We start from the raw sequence: 18,997 nt of genomic DNA on the forward strand, positions 1-18,997 counted from the left end.
AAAAAAAAAAAAAAAAGACCCCGCCTCAAATAAGCAAATAACACAAAGGAAAAAAAAAACTGGACAGAACAAATTTATCTAGAATTGAAAGACTATTTTCCCCTCAAAGGAAATATAATTTCTCTTGACTAACTCTGATAACTAGAAAGCTAGAACATTTGTAACAGCTACACATTAAAGTGCAGTATGAATTCCAGCTACTCTCTCCTACATCCTGAAAACTCATTGTGAGGGATTTAGCCTTGCTATAACCCTAACAAACAATAACAGGCATAGTGACATATAGTCCACTCTAAAGAGCACACAGAAATGAAAACCACGAGTACATTAATATGAAAGCATTGTCAGAAGCAGGTGATGATGAGCTGGAATGCAAAGTGTATTTAAGGGATTGACCTAAGCAATTATTTAATTCCCCTCAGCTTAGGCTTGTTCATGAGCAAATCTCACATACACTCTACTAAGTCCCAAGGATGCTCTGAGGACACAGGATTCTAAACCTATGGACAGTAGTGAAGTTCTATATGATGCATTTGGAGTACATGCCTGTGACAGGCTTGCATGGCTTCATTAAGTCACAGAATTTAGGGCTACCTTTTTATGTTGGGTGAAGGCAGGACTGTAGTGTATTCACTGACATTCAAAATCAAAGCAAAACTAACTTCCAAAAAACTTTAGGCTAGGGCTCAGGCAATAAAGACACTCACCCCCACCCTGGTTACACGAAGTTCAATCTCCAAACCTAGCTGGTGGAGGGAAATGACACTCCCACATCGTCTTGATTTCCACACAAATGAAACACACACACACACCCTAGTCTCTAGCACCTAACAGAAGCTTACCACTGCGACTCTGCAACGCACTTAAATCCTTCAAGTAAACATCCTGTTATCTTCCGGAGTTTAGCTAGGCTGGAAATTAGAAACCTTCAAAATCTCAAATGGCTTAAAAATTCAAACTGCCACATTTCTGAAATGCTGTCACATCAATTTTAAGATCGGATAATGGAATTGCACTAGCCTCCTAATTTACCTATTTAAGACGGAAAAAAAATTCAGCAGGGCCTAGAACCCCAATATTTTAGAAAGTGGACCAGCTCAAGACCAGCCTAGGGAGCTTGGAGCTAGCATGGCTCAAACACGCAGGAGCTAAATAAAAGTACCACTGCCACCAGTTACTCCTTTTTCCCAGACTGAGGAAGTTGGCGCTCCAACTTTCACTGACCCCAATTTCAGGATTCTCATGGGGCACCACGCACTGTGGAGCAGTTAGGCAGGGTTAGACTACACCCTGCTGCCAAATCAAGTGAAGCTAACTGGAAGTGAACCAGTGATAGTTCGGCAAGGACACTTGAACTTTGAAGCACTCTGTAAACAGCTGGCTACGACTAATAATATTCCTGTGGAGTTTCCCTCGCGAGCCCGCCCCTACTTCCCTACAAACTATAGCTGACCACACTAGGTCTCTTACAAACAAGGGAGATGCGAGCGATTTCCCTAGCTTCCAAAACCTCACCAAGGTAGCTTCATTAGCCTTAAGTGTAATCCACTTAGAAACGGACGCGGGGCCTAACTCAGTAAGTCTTGGGAGAGACTCGTCGGAGCTGCTAATCCGGCGCCAGGGATGGAACCATAGCTTTAGGTGTCTACTCTCTGGCGTTCAAGTTTAACAATCCCAAATCTCACTAAGTGACGAGGGCTTATGGTCTCACTATTGGAGCAGCCAACTCTTCCAATGTTCCATCCACAAAGCACACTTCTACGTGCCTTTTATCTGTTCAGTCCTTTAACCGCCACAACGAATGTAGGTTAAAACAACAACAACAACAAACTAATGTAGTGAAAACTTTTGTTCAAGGTCTCTCGAAGCTATTAGATGACTGAGCCCGAGTTCAAATCGAGGAGTCTGGCTCCAGAAATCCAGACTCTGAAACCACAGACAGCCCTGGCTTCTCTGCCCAGCACGGACCAGGCTCTTCCAAGCCGGGCCGGCAGAATTCCAAGGGAAGCAATCGATCCTCCACGGTCCTATTCCCAATCTGCACTCCCACCCCACCCACCACCGCATCGCAGACCCAAGTCTGCAAACTTGGGACCGGCAGAAGTTTTGACTCCGCCACGCTGAGAGACCAGACGTCTGCATCTGAATTTCACGAACCTTTCCCAGGATAAACCCGAAGACGTCCTGTGACCACTCTAGAAAACAACTGTGGGGGAGGTTTGGGGTTTGGGGGTGTGTTGTTTGGGGCGAGTGTGTGTGTGTTTCCGATCGTGTGTGTGTATCTGTTTGTGTGCTTTGGGGGGTTGTTTGGGGCGTGTGTGTGTGTGTGTGTGTGTGTGTGGTCCCGATCCAGCTGTTTCAGAGGGGCCTTCGCTGGCCCAGCTGTGAGGGCAGCAGGGAAAGGGGGGGCGCTGTGCGAAGCGCGGCCCCGACACCCCGACTCTGCCCGCGGCCTGCAGGCGGCTACGTGGCGCTGGGACACGGTCCCAGCAGGGCCGATGCCACGGGCCCCGAGGGAGAGGCCTGGGTACCGGGGGGTCGAGGTCCCCCTGAGCTCGCGGTTCCCCCTTCCTCAGCCTACCCGTCCCCGACGACTCAGCCCGCGACCACTCACAAGGTTGAGGGGTCCTTCCATCACTTCCATAGACCCCGGGGTGAGCAGCGGCCCGAGGCGGAGCGGCGGCGCCTGGGCACATGGAGGGGCAGCGAGGGCAGGGAGACGGCGGCGGCTGGGGCAGGAGGCTCCTCGCAGAACCCGGAGCCGGCGGTGAGAGCCCGAGAGCAACGGCCGCGCCACTTCCGCCTCCGACGTCGTGCGTCGCGGGGCCGTGCCTGCGTCGCTGCGCGCGCGCGGCGGCGTGACGTCACGCGCCGGCGGGAGGAAGGGGGCGCGGCTGCGGTGGGCGGGGCGAAGGGCGGGGCATCCGTTAAGTGACCCGAGGCTCCCCAGCCGTAGCTCTGCTAGACCTCTGCGGTTGCGTCACGTGAGGAGCAGGGTCTGGGGAGTTGTTTAAAATATGGTGTCTGTTGTGACTGCAAAAATAAAAATAAAATAAAATAAAATGTGGTGTGGTGTCTGCGGGCTCGACCCTTCTTCCTTTCCGTAGGCGTTCTCAGGATCTCTCTTCTCACCCACGCCCCTCCTTTTCCGTTTCTGTACAGTTTTTTTTTTTATTTAAAGATTGTATTTATTTATTATATGAAAGTACACTGTAGCTGTCTTCAGACACACCGGAGGGCATCAGATCTCATTACAAATGGTTGTGAGCCACCATGTGGTTGCTGGGAATTGAACTCAGGACCTTCAGAAGAGCAGTCAGTGCTCTTAACCGCTGAGCCATCTCTCCAGCCCCCGACTTTTTTTTTTTTTAATAAAGCAAATTCGAGCCAAGTTAATCCCCTGCGCTAGATCGCCTTAGAGGACGTCTCCACATGTTTGCCTTTTGACAGAGAGTCTGTTGGTGGCCCAGATCTTGAACAGGTATGTGGCAGTCTTGTGTCGAGAATGTGAGCAGGTGCCACCATACCTCCACTCCACTGAGGGGATTTGACAGAGATAAGTGACCCCAGGGTCACAAACTAATTCTAAAGCAAGAAGTATTACAAGTCACCAAGTATAACCGTTCTTCAACAACTATGTACTAAATCACTGTGCTAAGGTCTTTCTGTTCCCACATCCACTGACAAGTAGATATGGTTTATGGAGAAAGGGAGATGGAGAGGAGCTGAGAAAACAACCAAGATACTGTGTGAAGGAAACCAGGCTCACCTGGAGGTTTTACAGTATCAAGTTCTATAATGAAAAAGTTTCAAAGAACAGCATGAATGTACCTTTAAGAGTTTGTAATATTGGAGGATGTGGGGGTACAGAGGGGTGTTAAAGGAAACCCACCTGGCGTGTGATTTTTTAAAAAAGATTTATTTATTTATTTATTTATTTATATGAGTACACTGTAGCTGTACAGATGACCGTGAGCCATCATGTGGCTGCTGGAAATTGAACTCAGGACGGCCCGCCCGCTCCCTCCACCCAGATGGCTCTGGCGTAATACACTGTTGCTGTCTTCAGATGCACCAAAAGAGGGCGTCAGATCTCATTACGGGTGGTTGTGAGCCACCATGTGGTTGCTGGGAATTGAACGCAGAACCTCTGGAAGAGCTGTCAGTCTTAACCACTGAGCCATCTCTCCAGCCCCCTGGGGTGTGATTTTTTAATATGAAACCTTAAAGAGCCAGCCAAGGAAAGAGCAGAGGCCGTGTACTTCATCTCCAAGGGGGGAGGGGAGGGGAAGACTGCAGCTTCCTTAGAAGACACAGAAGAGCCCCAACATGCCTGAGGTAGGCAAGTTCTAGAACATAAATGACCTTTAGTGTAGTAGTATAATGAAGCGTTTGTTACAATGTGCATTTGTAAATAACTAAATGGTGTGTGTGTGTGTGTGTGTGTGTGTGTGTGTGAGAGAGAGAGAGAGACAGAGACAGAGACAGAGAGACAGAGAGACAGACAGACAGAGACAGACAGAGACAGAGAGAGATTCCTTTGAGAACACTGAGTTAGAAGAATTTAGTGATGCCTTGAAGAAGTAATCTTGCGAAGTGGGCCCTCAAGTTTCAAGTTACAACCAACCACTTACCTTGATTGAAGCTTGGAAGATCCAGAAGAGAAGCCACTCAGGCCAGACTCAGACTCATGACCTGTGGTGTTTGTTATTTAGCCTGTGTGTTGTTTCAAGCCCTTGGATCTGGTTGTCTGTTCTAGGGCTGTCCTGATTAGCTTTGACTGACACTGCCTGAGTCATCTAAGTGGAGAGCCCCAATTAAGGTATTTTCTAGATGCGATTGGCCTGTGCCAATTGTCTGTGGGGATTATTTGGATGCTTAGTTAATGTAGAAGGGTCAGACGGATGGTTCAATCCCTCGGCAGGTGGTCCTGAGCTGTATAGAAAAGCTAGCTGAGTTTATTATCCTCAGCTTGAGTCAGGTTGCAAACAGTGTGTTCCATGGTTCCTGCTCTGCTTCTTTGACTGTGAAGTGAGTCCTTGGTCAGAGGTAATACTGTGGAGAATAGCAAGCAGACCTACCTTCAAGTCCCTGCCTTGAGTTTCTGACACATCTTCTCTCGGTGATGGACTACAACCTGAAATTGTAAAACAATCAACTCCCCACCACACACACACACAATATTGCTTTTGGTCAAGGTATTATCATAACAACAGAGAAGGAACTGGAACCAGTAGCCTAGACTGGTGGCTTAGGATTTGAGTCTCTCCCAAGTTGATAAAACTGAAAAGCAGAACTTTAAGACATATTTAAATAATTTCATTATTAAATGTTATTAATAGAAATATTTAGGATTTTTTGTTTGTTTTTTGTTTTGTTTTGTTTTGTTTTGTTTGAGACAGGGTTTCTCTGTATAGCCTTAGCTGTCCTGGAACTCACTCTGTAGACCAGGTTGGCCTCGAACTCAGAAATCCGCCTGCCTCTGCCTTCCAAGTGCTGGGATTAAAGGCGTGTGCCACCACCGCCCGGCCAATAGAAATATTTAAAAATAAATAATGGTCAAGAGTTAGTGAATCTCTGTCACTACAATACTCCATTCACAATGGCCAGCTGTAGAGAGATCATCCTGTGTGTTGTATGGATGCCTCGCCTGTCAATTAGAAAGCCAATGGCCTATGGCTTAGGCAAGAAATAGAAGTGGGACATCAAGAGGAGAAAGAATTCTGGGAGAGAAGGAGGTGGGGAGAGGTGCCGGAAGAGAATTAAGAAGATGGGCACGTGGTACCTGAACACAGGTAACCAGCCACATGGCAAAATGTAGGTTAAAATAAGCGGTTATCTGTAGTTATCTAGTCACTGTAGAGCCTAGCTATATGGCTGAGGTATTTGTAAATATAATCTGAATCTGAGTCTTGTCTCTGGGAGTGTGGGGCTGGGAGGCAGAACCAGATTACTACAACAACCAGCTACTCAGTGGACACAGTCCCTGTGAGCATGCTCGAAGACAAACTCCAGCAACTTGACAAGGAAAGAGTGGGTGGTACATTCGTGGACACACTGGTGTTGTTTGCAAGCAATTTTATCTATCTCAGAGGGAAAAAAATTGTGTCCAGACCTTGGCCGTGGATATTATGTCTACCGGCCTCATCACAGGCTAGGAAAAATCATGCTGCAAGAAGCCAGAGATGTAAGTGTGAAGTGTGAAGACCTTAGAGCTGTCCTGACTACTTCTCACGGATTCAGAGGAAACCATCTATCAGAGCCCCCTTGTCACTGACTGCTCTTCAGATCATCTACAGAGGATGTTCATTCCTTCTTAGGCCAGAAGTGGAAGGTTATAACAATCCCTGGACCGTTCCAGCTGTGCCCATAGCGAACATGCCTATTATTGAACAATTCAAGAAGAACCCAGCAGTAGGCCTCATCGGCAGCATGGGGCTAGAGGGTTTTGAAAGAGCTGGTCTTGCGAAGACTCTGGTGCCTTCAGTTCCCCACAAAGAACTCAAGCCTTTCACTACCACATTTGAGGGGTTCCTGATGCCCTCCAGAGTATGCACTAAGAAATTAGATCACATCCACTCAATCTCACACACAACATGCCTTTTCTCCAGCATTGTGTTAGGCCAGTCTCAAAACTACAGAGATCAAAGGAGATTGATTCATTGTGAGGCATTCTTACCTATTAAAAAAAAGTCCCCTTCTTTGAACTGGATTTTTTTTTTCTTGGCTTGAGTCCTATGCCTGAATTTTGTTTAAGTTACTACATATATATATATATATGTGTATATATATATATATATATACACATACATATATATACATATATATACATACATATATGTGTATAAATATATATACATACATATATACATGTATACTTATATGTATATTTTTGTATATATTTATATATATATGCATACAACCTGTTTACTGTTAGCACATATAATGAAGGGGAGAAAGAAAAGAAGAAAGAAAGAAGCCGGGCGATGGTGATGCACGCCTTTAATCCCAGCACCTGGGAGGCAGAGGCAGGCGGATCTCTGAGTTTGAGGCCAGCCTGGTCTATAGAGTGAGTTCCAGGACAACCAGAACTATACAGAGAAATCCTGTCTCGAAAAAAGAAAAAGAAAGAAAGAAAGAAAGAAAAAAGGTAGGGAGGGAAATAAAGAGGGAAGGAAGGAAAGAAAGGAAGGAAGGAAGCAAGCAGGTGGGACTAAAAAAGAATAAAATAAAAATTCTAAGGGGGAGAGACGGCTCAGCGGTTAAGAGCGCTGACTGCTCTTCTGAAGGTCCTGAGTTCAAATCCCAGCAACTACATGGTGACTCACAACCACCCGTCATGAGATCTGACGCCCTCTTCTGGTATGTCTGAAGACAGCTACAGTGTATTTACATATAATAATAAATAAATAAATCTTAAAAAAAATTCTAAGGGGAAAAAACAATTTACCCTCATTGAAAAAAAAAAGCTAGTCTAACTGATACACGAGCAATAACAGCTTATAGCTAGGAGATTCACCTACTCTGCTACATATAAACCGATCTGCTCGGTCATTTCTAAATTCACCACAAGCAAAAAGAAAGGCAGTCTTTAGACTAAAACAGATTTTACTTCCAGTTGTTTTCTGAGACACCCCCGTGTCCCTTCAGACTAATTCAAGGACTTCTTGGAGAAAAAGTAATTCCCCAAACTTTCCCGACATAGATGGCTTAACTAAGTAATGTGCTTTGTAGATTCCCTGTGGTGGTTTGTTTACATTTGGCCCACAGGATGTGCTACTATTAGGAGGTGTGGCCTTGTTGGAATGGGCGTGGCCTTGGTGGAGGAAGTGCATCACTGTAGGGGTGGGCTTTGAGGGCTCCTGCTGCTCAAGCTCCGCCCCCTTCAGGTCACAGTCTCTCCTAGTAGCTGTCAGGTCAAGATGCCCAACACTCAGCTCCTTCTCCAGCTCCGCGCCTGCCTTGACAGTGTTGCTATCCGCCATGATGATAGTGAACTGAATCTCTGAAACTATAAGCCAGCTCCAATTAAATGTTGTCCTTTATAAGGGCAGCCATGGTCATGATGTCTTTTCATAGCAATGAAACCCTAACTAAGACAGTTTCCCAGCAATTATTTTTATGCCCACTCATTCAATCCCAAGAGACTCAATTTAGTGACTGGCCTGATGTTATAAAGTTCAACAGCCTAGCTAGGTCTTAAATTTAGGTCTGGCTGGCTATGGGCCTGCTTCTGTTTCCACCAGCAGTGGTTAAATATCTGTTGGAATAACACATGATGCTGGCAATAATGGACATAGACCGTTTCGGGTAACCCGGTGCAATTCCTTAGGTTATTTTTGGTTTTTGCAAGTTCACGCCCTGAGTACTACGAGATTCAAGCTAAAAAGAGAGTTGCTATTGTTAGGCACAGCGTTCTCCCCCAGGGTACATGCCAGGAACTATTTACAACCCAGACTGGGCAAGACCCAGCATGCAGGGGGGTGGGGCGCAGCGGGGAAGCCAAGAGACTGCAACTCCTTGGACTCTGAGCCAAGTGGTCCAGTTGCTGCAGCAAGAGCCAGGATGAACAAAGCCAAGTTAAACAGCAGCGGGGCATTGTGTTCTACAAAGTTCAACGGAGGGGAAGCCAATGAAAGTACACTTTCATACTCTTATTCAGTAAACTGAAACCTGGGAGAGTCGGTCCAATAAAGGGAGATAGGTCTGATTCCACTAGTTTGGACCTGGCTTAAAGTTTCTCAAACAAAGAAGCAGAAACAGTCACTCAAAACTCATAGGTGTCATTGGACCTCATAGCTGGTGGCGGACCACGGGGCTTCCTGGTTCCCATCTGTAAACATCTCACCTGTTGTTTGACATTGGGTCGCGCTCGCGGGAAGTCCCTTAAAGCCACACCTTCTCGTTCATATGTTTTTAGGACTGTGTTTTGTTTTGTTTTTATTTGAGTTGAGGTCTCACTATGTAGGCCCATCCCGGGTTCAAACTCCTGAGCTCAAGTGATACTCCTACCTCAGCCCCGTCAGTCACGGAGACCAACTTCAATATGTACCATGATGCAAACTCCCCCTCTTTTCCATTTTGTTCTAGGTTTTTTGGAACGCTGAGGTGCCTTAATCAGATTCTCTTTAAGGGTTGGGAAGATAGCTCAATGGGTAAAGTGCCCACCACAAAAGACTGAGGGCCTGAGTTCAAATCCCGAGCACCCACACAAAATCCAGATGCAGCAGCCTACCTTTGTAACTCCAGCCCTGGGATGGAGGAGAATCAGCAGATCCCCAGAGCTCACTCTCCACCTCTCAAGAAAAAAAAAAAGTTGATAGCAACCGAGGACAATATCCGATACTGTATTTAGCTCAGGCATGTACCCATACATGCACCCACATGAACACATACATACAAGACACACACAGCTTCTTTTAAAAGTGTTTTCCATAGCTATCATGACTCTTTAGTACATCACCAATCAATTCAGCCCTTCTGTGGTCCAAGCTCCTCCTGGTTGGTTGACATCCTAAATAGACAAGACTGGCACAGAGGGCATTTGATGGGTTTGTATATGCTTGGCCCTGGGTGTGGCACTATTAGGAGGTGTGGCCTTGTTGGAGTAGGTATGTCACTGTGGGCATGGGCTTTAAGACCCTCCTCCTAGCAGCCTTCAGATGAAGATGTAGAACTCTCAGCTCCTCCTGCACCATGCCTGCCTGGATGCTGCCATGTTCCTGCCTTGATGATAATGGACTGAACCTCTGAACCTGTAAACCAGCCCCAATGAAATGTCCTTTCTAAGGCTTGCCTTGGTCATGGTGTCTGCTCACAGCAGTCAAACCCTAACTAAGACAGGGCAGCTGCTCTACCATCCTGAGAATCCAGATGGAGGCTTCCGTGATGGACCATCACAGCAAAAGTAGGATTTTTTGCAATAACCTAATTCTTGGAGCAGAGATGGATCGTTGCAAGGATGAAACTTAGAACTTTTGCAAATGCTATGCCAAGTACTCCTGAGACAAATCCTCACCCTTGTTTATCTTGAGACAGTCTATGTAGCCTAAAATGACTTTGTCTTAGTCAGTATCCTATTGCTGTGAAGAGACACTACGGCAACACTTTTTTTAAAAAAATAATTCTTATTTATTTATTTTATTTATTTATTTATTTATTTTGTTTGTTTTTTGGTTTTGGGTTTTTTTCGAGACAGGGTTTCTCTCAGTAACCCTGGCTGTCCTGGAACTCACTCTGTAGACCAGGCTGGCCTCAAACTCAGAAATCCCCCTGCCTCTGCCTCCCAAGTGCTGGGATTAAAGGCGCGCACCACCATTGCCCGGCTATTTTTATTTTATGTGCATAGGTGTTTTGCCTGTATGAATGTCTGTGTAAGGCTGTCAGATCCTGGAGTTACAGACTGAAGTTGTCAGCTGTCCTGTGGGTACTGGGAATTGACCCCGGGTCCTCTGGAAAAGCAATCAGTGTTCTTAGCTGCTGAGGCAACTCTTATAAAGGCAAACATTTCCTTGGGGCTGGCTTACAGTTCAGAGGTTGAGCCCATTAGCTTCATGGCAGGGAGCATGGCGGCATGCAGGCAGACATGGTGCTGGAGAAGGAGCTGAGAGTTCTACATCTGGATCTGCAGGTAGAGGAGACCAGGTTCCACACTGGGTGCAGCTTGAGCATGAAAAACCTCAAAGCCTGTCCCCACAGTGACACACTTTCTCCATCAAGGCCACACCTTCCAATAGTGCCGCTCCCTGTAAGCCTATGGGGCCCTTTTTCATTCGGACAACCACAGCCTTGAGCTAAAAAGCCTCGGCTCTGAGCTCTGACACTGTAGGCACGCAGTAGGGATTTTCTGCTGGATGAATTTTCTAGTTGGCGGCCATCATACTGCACTGGGCGCGTCTGACCTCACCTGGCCTTACAGATTTCACTCCATACTTCCACTTTTACTAATCCTTCCTCTTCCTCTACTTTTTGTTTCCTTTTTTTATTTTTGAGACAACTTAACCTTTTGTTACCCGGCCTAACCCCAAATCCACTGAATAGCGGAGGATGCCCCTGAACAACTGATTCCCGCCTCGCCCCTCCCCGCCATCTCCTAAGCCCACATCACCACTGCTGGCTTGTGCACCTCACTTCTGAAATGGTCTTTTAAAATGTTCTCTCTAACCTTCGAGAGAATGAAGGATTTCATTCTCTTTCAGGGATTTGTCTTCTGGTGTCTGATTCCAGAACTAGGTAGGCACGTGGTTCAAGCAGCAGAAAATAAAGCGTCAGGTTCCCGGAGGGGGAAGAGTGCACCGTGTGCCTCTACCTTGTCGCGTTTTCGTCATTTGCCGCTGACATTTGCTCCAGGTGCATCAGTGGACAGATGGTGAAACCCCGGTTGTTAGGACATCAGGGTTGTGGCCAAGAATGTTCACACGTACATGGATCCTGGCCAGAACCGGCTCTGGGACACGTGGGTTTGTCTAAGCTCTGCTCACTTTCCCTTCTTGCCCAGTCTGCAGGGCTCTGCTGGCTTGGATCTCTCATCCTTGTGTGATCTTGTTCTCTTCCAGCCTACAGTTTGAGAAAGGATGCAAAGGTATTGGAGCAACTGACTGCTTGCTTTTTTTCTCTCTTTCTTTATTTTATTTTATTATTTATTTATTTATTTTGGTTTTTCTGAGACAGGGTTTCTCTGTGTAGCCCTGGCTGTCCTGGAACTCACTCTGTAGACCAGGCTGGCCTTGAACTCAGAAATCTGCCTGCCTCTGCCTCCCAAGTGCTGGGATTAAAGGCGTGCACCACCACCGTATTCAGATGAATGAAAAGCATTCATCTCAGAGAAAGAGTAACTTATAAAGTCCTCTTCTTCAAACTTGATACAAGAGTTACAAATGTCAAGCAAAGCATTCATTCAGTCTCACTTTGTTGTTCTCTTACAAGCCACCTCCCTAGTTAATCGCTTATGTTTCTTTTGGGTATATAAATACTTTTGAAATATATAAGCTGTTCTGAAAACCATAGTATAGTGTAAAAACATGAAATAAACAATACTACTAATAGAGAGGCTGAGATAGGAGAAGCAAGATTTCAAGACCCTTATGTTGTACACAGCCAGACACTGTCACAAACATACAAGCTGACAGTGTATATAGAATGTACAATATTGGACCTATTTCTCCAATTACCAAATTAGAGAGAGCATTGGATGACAATCAACAAATTTCCAAATCCTCATATTATTGGATTTCAATCGATTAGGATATGTTGGTAATATTAATTTTCAAATTAATAAACCCGGCTTCTTCTTCTTTTTTTTTTAAATCACAATATTAAAGTGATTTTTTTTTCCAGAACTCTTTTGAGTTTCTCATGATCACAGAGCAAATATCCCATGAAGTGAAAACTGTAATTATTGACTGAATTTTCCAGGAAAGGAATTTTTGTAAACGTATAAATAGTTAAGAGTAGTTGGGGAGGTGTAATTCTTGACAATTCTTGCCATTCTTGTTATGAGGTTATGTATGTGCCTTTTCTATGATCTCAAGGCACAAATTTGAACAAGTCACAAACGGTCTTTGATTTCTGGCTGGCTCCCATCAGGATCCATGAATGGCAGTTTTCATTTATTTTTATTTTTATTTTTGAGACAGGGTTTCTCTGTGCAGCCCTGGCTGTCCTGGAACTCACTCTGTAGAAATCCACCTGCCTCTGCCTCCCAAGTGCTGGGATTAAAGGCATGTGCCACCACTGCCTGGCTCATTTATTTTTTGATAATTTTGATTTATAATATAATGACTATCTACGAAGCCTTCATAATCAGCATTTTTTTTAAAGATTTTTTTTTTTTATGTGTATGAGTTCACTGTAGCTGTACAGGTGGCCGTGAGTCATCATGTGTGTGGCTGCTGGGAATTGAACTCAGGACCTCTGCTAGCCCTGCTTGCTCCAGTGTAATTCACTGTAGTTGTCTTCAGACGCACCAGAAGAGGACGTCAGATCTTATTACGGATGCTTGTGAGCCACCATGTGGTTGCTGGGATCCGAACTCAGGACCTTTGGAAGAGCAGTCAATGCTCTTACCCACTGAGCCATCTCTCCAGCCCCCATAATCAGCATTTTAAGACAAAAGCCCCAGCTCTGGGAAGAACTGGCCTTGTTTACTCACCCAGTAACCCAATGAAAGAGAAGGAGGCTGGGGCTGGAGAGATGGCCCAGCGGGTAAGAGCACTGACTGTTCTTCCAGAGGTCCTGAGTTCAATTCCCAGTAACCACATGGTGGCTCACAACCCTCTGTAATGGGATCAGATGGCCTCTTCTGGTGTGTCTGAAGACAGCTACAATATACTCACATAAAGTAAATAAAGAAATATTAAAAAAAACAAAAAGAGAGATGGAGGTTGTAAAATGTCAGGGGAAGGAGATTTAACAAGGTGTCTATGATGGAGAATCATTAATGGGGTTCAGTAACCCCGAGTCCCATCTATAGGGACTGACCTGAACATTAGGTTTAATCAAAGGAAGATTGAGGCAAAAGGGCAAGAGGCCTGCATAATGAAGTAGTCTGAGTCAACATGTTAAGTCCTTGATGATCATCTCTGCTTTGTTCTGCACAGTGGCCTAAAGAAATCCTGCCTGCTTGGGGGAGCAAGCTGCGGCCCCTCAATAAGTGATCCCAGAACATGGTCACTTTCTATCCACTTTTCTTTCTTTCTTTTTTTTTAAAGATGTATTTATTTGTTACATGTAAATACACTGTTGCTGTCTTCAGACATACCAGAAGAGGGCGTCAGATCTCATTACGGGTGGTTGTGAGCCACCATGTGGTTGCTGGGATTTGAACTCAGGACCTTCAGAAGAGCAGTCGGTGCTCTTAACCGCTGAGCCATCTCACCAGCCCCCTCTATTCACTTTTCTATCAGCCTCTCCAACTAGTGGGCAGTCTGTCCTGACGGACTGGACAGGAGTCCATTGCTTTGGACTGGGCCGCGTGCACCGCACTCCAGTAGGCCAGACCTGGAGTTGGATGTGGACAGAGTTGTGCTCCTGCACACACTTTGTCCCGGGTGGTCTCTCCCACCCGGGAATCAGAAGAGAGAGCAGATTAGTAAATGATCCAACGGCCAAGACTGTCTCATGGGGTTAGAGAGAAGAGCCACTTGTCAGGAAAGCAAGCAGGTTTTATATGAGAGTCAGCAAGGTGAGGGCCTTTGAGCCAATAGGGGCCGTTCAGATTAATGAGAACTAGAGGTGCCTGCCCAGGGTAGCTGACCTTTGGGATGATAAGAGAGGTATTAATTTTCCTGGTTGCCCAGCCTACAAGATTCCTCAGGAATGATGCATTTAGGCTTCTGTTTAGCTGCCAGAGGCCTTCTGTTTAGGACAATGTTACCAGCACTGCCATTTTGAAAGACGTTGGATCCAACAATGGCCTTGGTTTTTTTTTTGTTTGTTTGTTTTTTGTTTTTTAATCCCCAGATGCAAACCTAGAAATCTCATAAACAGTATAAACTTTGTTTACAGTCAGAAAGTCTTAACCTCCCCAGCAGCCCTAGAGACCTGACTGTTAATTTTATAAGGTATAAGTTAGTTACATGTTAAGTACATCAAGGTCGGGTGGGTGGTGGCGCAGGCCTTGAATCCCAGCACTTGGGAAGCAGAAGAAGGTGGATTTTTGAGTTCCAGGCCAGCCTGGTCTACAGAGTGAGTTCCGGGACAGCCAGGGCTACACAGAGAAACCCTGTCTCTAAAGAACCAAAACCAAAACCAACCAACCAAACAAACAAACAAAAAAAACCAAAAAAAACCAAAAAAACCTAAATACATCAGGAAATACCCTACGACCTCATTTCTCCAGAGGGCAAAGCCCCTTAGCAGCCCTTTGAGATATAAAGACACCATAGCGTGGCTCTCCTCGGGGGAAGCCCACAGCCATGCTTGGCTGTGTCTTCTCTGTCTGAGAACCTCTCCGTATAAAAGCATGTTAGTAAGCCCTGTTTAAATACTCCTCTTCCTAATTCCTACTCTGCTCTCTACTGGTTCGTCCTGAAACTCTTTTCGCAGACCAAGTCTAGATGCCCGGCTTCACCTGCTTGCAGACCTCTGAGAAGCCGCCCTCAGGCTGCCCACAGGAGGCCCGAGCTTATGTACTGGCTCTTACCGAACTGCTGCTGATGCAGTCACTGGAGCATTTTTAGAAGCCAGGAAGGGCCGGTGCTATAGCTCAGTGGTAGTTCATTTGCCTAGTGATCCAGGCCTAGTCTTTTTTTTTTTTTTTTTTTTTTTTTTTTTTTTTTTTTTGAGACAGAGCCCTGGCTGTCCTGGAACTCACTCTGTAGACCAGGCTGGCCTCGAACTCAGAAATCCGCCAGCCTTTGCCTCCCAAGTGCTGGGATTAAAGGCGTGCGCCACCACCGCCGAGCCCAGACCTAGTCTTTAGTATCCGCTGAAGAAACCCCGAGGAAAGTCTATGCTACGCTGAACAAAGTTTCGAGGGAAATTGGGAGAATTTGATGTTTTTTTTTAAGATTTATTTATTTATTTAATGTATATGAGTACACTGTCACCGTCTTCAGACACACCAAAAGAGGGCAGCAGATCCCATTACAGATGGTTGTGAGCCACCATGTGGTTGCTGGGAATTGAACTCAGGACCTTTGGAAGAACAGTCAGTGCTCTTAACCGCTGAGCTACCTCTCCAGCCCCGATTATTATTATTATTTTTTTTAAATGTGTAGGCATATGTTGCTTGCCTGACGGACATGCACCACATAAAGACCTGGTATCCCTGGAGGCCAGAAGAGAACATCAAATCACCCGGGGAACTTGAGTTACAGAACGATGTGCATGACCCCGTGAGTGCTGGGACCTAAATCTGCAAGATCAGTAAATGATCTTAACTGCCTGAGATCTATCTCTAGTTCACAACCCCCGCCCCCACCCCTGACCCCCCGCCCTTTTTAAAGCACAGACAGTGGCTTCAAATGAATGGGTCTAGGTGTGGATGATCCATGTCACCTCCTCTTTGGTACTGTTTTGTTTGCTTGTTTGTTTTTTGTGTGTGTGTTTGTGTGTGTGTATGTGTGTGCGCGCGCGCACACACACACACTCACATGCCTGTGCGCGTGTGTGTGTGTGTGTGTGTGTGTGTGGGGGGATACTAGGGTCTCACACACGGCAGACAGCCATTCCATCCTAAAGCCATATCCCCTGCCTTCTTTTTACTTTTCTTCACCTCCTTTAAAGTAATTTTTAGATTTCTTTTACTTTGTCTACATGAATGTTTTGCCTACGTGTATATAGGTAAGTGATGGGTGTGCCTTGGAGGCCAAAGGGAGCAACCTGGAGTTACAGTGAGCGGCTGTGTGGGTGCTGGAAATTGAACCCAGGTCCCCTTGAAAAGCACCCGATACACTTCCCCGCTAATGCATCTCTCCAGCCCCCTCACTTTTCTTTTGAGACAAGGGTCTCCCTAAAGCACCCAGGCTGCCCTAGAACTTGAAGTTCTCTTGTCTCAGGTTCGCAAATACCTAGGACTTAACTCAGCACCACTGGGTGTAGTCTTTACTTAAATTCTTTAAGCTTCAGTTGGTGTCGTTTTGTTTTGTTTTTTAATCTCTAAAACAAGGCTTGAAATAGCTAGCTGATAAGGATGTGAACTGTAGCCCGCGCAGTCTTCTCGCCGGGAAGAAGACACGCGGACACTAGGTTCCTTCTGCAGCAACTGCTTATTTGTCTCTATCCATAGGGAAAAAGGGGCCGAACCCAAAATCCGCACTGCTTATATACACCACAGTGCAGGGTATCTGCCCACAGCGTGGCGTGTCTGCTCATGATTGGCTGTTCGCTCATTACCCTACGTAATGCCCCGGGATGGGCCGTGACATGGCGTCCTTTTCACTCCATGCACATGCGCAAACAGTTGTCCACTAGGAGTTAACAGCGGAAGTAGGCGCCATCTTGCCATGGCGAATGCCTCTCAAGATTCACGGCTCCCCACAGTGAACATCTTGAATTTCATGGCTCGTGCGTTTAAAACTCAATGAGCTCCCCCCTCCCCCATTATCTGTTTCCTTAGTCCCATCTCAGGGCACGAGCAGCCAGTTTATTCCCAGTTCCCTAAGCATTCTCTCTAGCCTAAAGGGTGTGCCGCTCCTTCTCACACTTCTCACACCCTCACTTCTCTGTCTGTCTGTCTCGCTCTCACTCTCTCCCTGCCTCTGCCCCTCCTCTCTCTGTGCAGTACCTGCCAACTGAACTGAGATGGGAGCTAACTGCCTTCAGGACCTAAGGGCATGGCCCACGTTTGATCACTAAGACAGTCATGTAGCGCATGTGACCAGTCCCCTGATTGGATGAGCAATATATGGTCATCTCTTTCGTTGGTCTGCGGGAGAATGCAAGGGCATAATGACTCCTCATTAGTTCAGCTGAGAAGCTGCAAAAACAAAACAAAACAAAAACAAAAACAAAAAACAACCGGTCGCAATAAAGCAATGAATTCCCCCCACTAGGACCCATAAAAGACCGCTGGGCAGGGCGACACAAGCATTCTGTTCATTCCTACTGTGGTCTCCTTTGCAGATCAAAGCATAATCACTTCTCTGTGTTCTCACGTAAGACTGTACCTCCGTTAGAACCAGCACCGCATGATTTTGTAGTTATGGTAAGGCCCCTGTTACCAGAGACTCCTACCATGTGCCTGAAGCTACACTTAGTGTGGATCTCGGTGCGTTATAATTCTCTACATACCCCTCTATGGTAAAGTGTATATGAGGCACAATTAGAGATCAACAAAATAATAAGATGACACAATTGTAAGAACATATTACAATAAACAGTTATATATGTTGTCTCTTCCTTTGAATGGTATTACATTCATCTTCCTTTCTGTGTAGAAGTTAGATAATGGAACACCTACGCTGGGAGATAAAGGAAGGGGAAGGGGAAAGGAGCGCGACGGTCACGTGACATCCCTCTAGGCTACTGCAGAAACTCCGCTGGAACCTAAGGACAATAGCTACAGATCTGACAGCCAGGATGGCTACTAAGTTGCTCATAGGTGGGTAGCAAACTGAGAAGAACAAACTGCTGGACAAGGGGGTGAATTGCATACCGGATGGGACGGTGAGGGATGGCTGGAGATCTCACTGTGTTTCTCGGAAAGACAAGTAAAATAAAACATATAAATGACTTATTTCTGGAATTCTCCATTTGGTATTTTTCAAAGTGTGGTTGACCGCTTGGCAAAGGCCACTGAAACTTTGGGGAAACATAGCTATGGGCAAGGGGAGCTCTTATGCCTGTTTTTCCCACTGTCTAATTTTAGACCGGCAATCGTCCAAGACCAAGGACTTTTCTTTCACCACAAAGCATGGTAGCTAGTGCCTTACAAGGAAAAGCCACAGTTTTTTTTTTCTCCTCATTTTTCTCTGTATTAGCTATTTTTCTTATGCCGCAACAGAACACGTAACAAAAACAATTTGGGAGGGAAGGGTTTTTTTTTGTTTTTTTTTGTTTTGTTTTGTTTTGTTTTTGTTTTTGTTTTTTTGGAGCTCACAGTTTGACAGAACTGGTGGGAGGTGGGGGGGTGAGGAGGTGCATGAATTGGATGGTCACACTTCATCCACAGTCAGAAAGCAGGAGGGTGCAATTCTGGTGCTCTTTTAGTCAGGGTTCCCTAGAGTCACAGAACTTAAGGGATGTCTCTCTACACTGAGGGAATTTATTGTGATGACGTACAGTCTATAGTCCAACTAACCCAACAAGGGTCGGCTGTGAATGGGAAGTCCAAGGATCTAGTAGTTGCTCAGTCCCACGAGGCTAGTTGTTCCGTTTGGTCTTCTGGAGAAGTAGGTTCCAACAGATGTGTGGGCAAGTAAACATAAGTGACAAAGAAGAGGGAATCTCTTTAACAATGTAGCTAAAAACTTGATGTAAATTCCTCTTTTTTTTTTCCTTTTTTGGCTTAATGAATATCATTTATTCAGTATGAAATCTTTATACTATATGTTCC

At 45.7% G+C, this 18,997-nt stretch overlaps 1 protein-coding gene across 3 annotated transcripts in view; it reads right to left on the bottom strand.

Annotated features, from left to right (window-relative positions):
* Positions 1-2,818, bottom strand: part of Nrbf2 (nuclear receptor binding factor 2) — a 20,657-nt gene extending 17,839 nt beyond the window's left edge. For 2 of the 3 annotated variants that reach the window (XM_031347939.1, XM_031347938.1), the window contains exon 1: positions 2,615-2,818. In XM_031347939.1, coding sequence (XP_031203799.1) covers positions 2,615-2,696 — 82 coding nt within the window. In that variant the 5' untranslated portion in view covers positions 2,697-2,818. Of the gene's footprint in view, positions 1-2,581 lie in introns of all 3 variants that reach the window. The other variant, XM_031347937.1, reaches the window with a different exon arrangement.
* Between the last annotated feature and the right edge of the window lie 16,179 nt (positions 2,819-18,997).

Source organism: Mastomys coucha, unplaced genomic scaffold, assembly GCF_008632895.1.
Source record: "Mastomys coucha isolate ucsf_1 unplaced genomic scaffold, UCSF_Mcou_1 pScaffold3, whole genome shotgun sequence".
Lineage (NCBI taxonomy): Eukaryota > Metazoa > Chordata > Mammalia > Rodentia > Muridae > Mastomys > Mastomys coucha.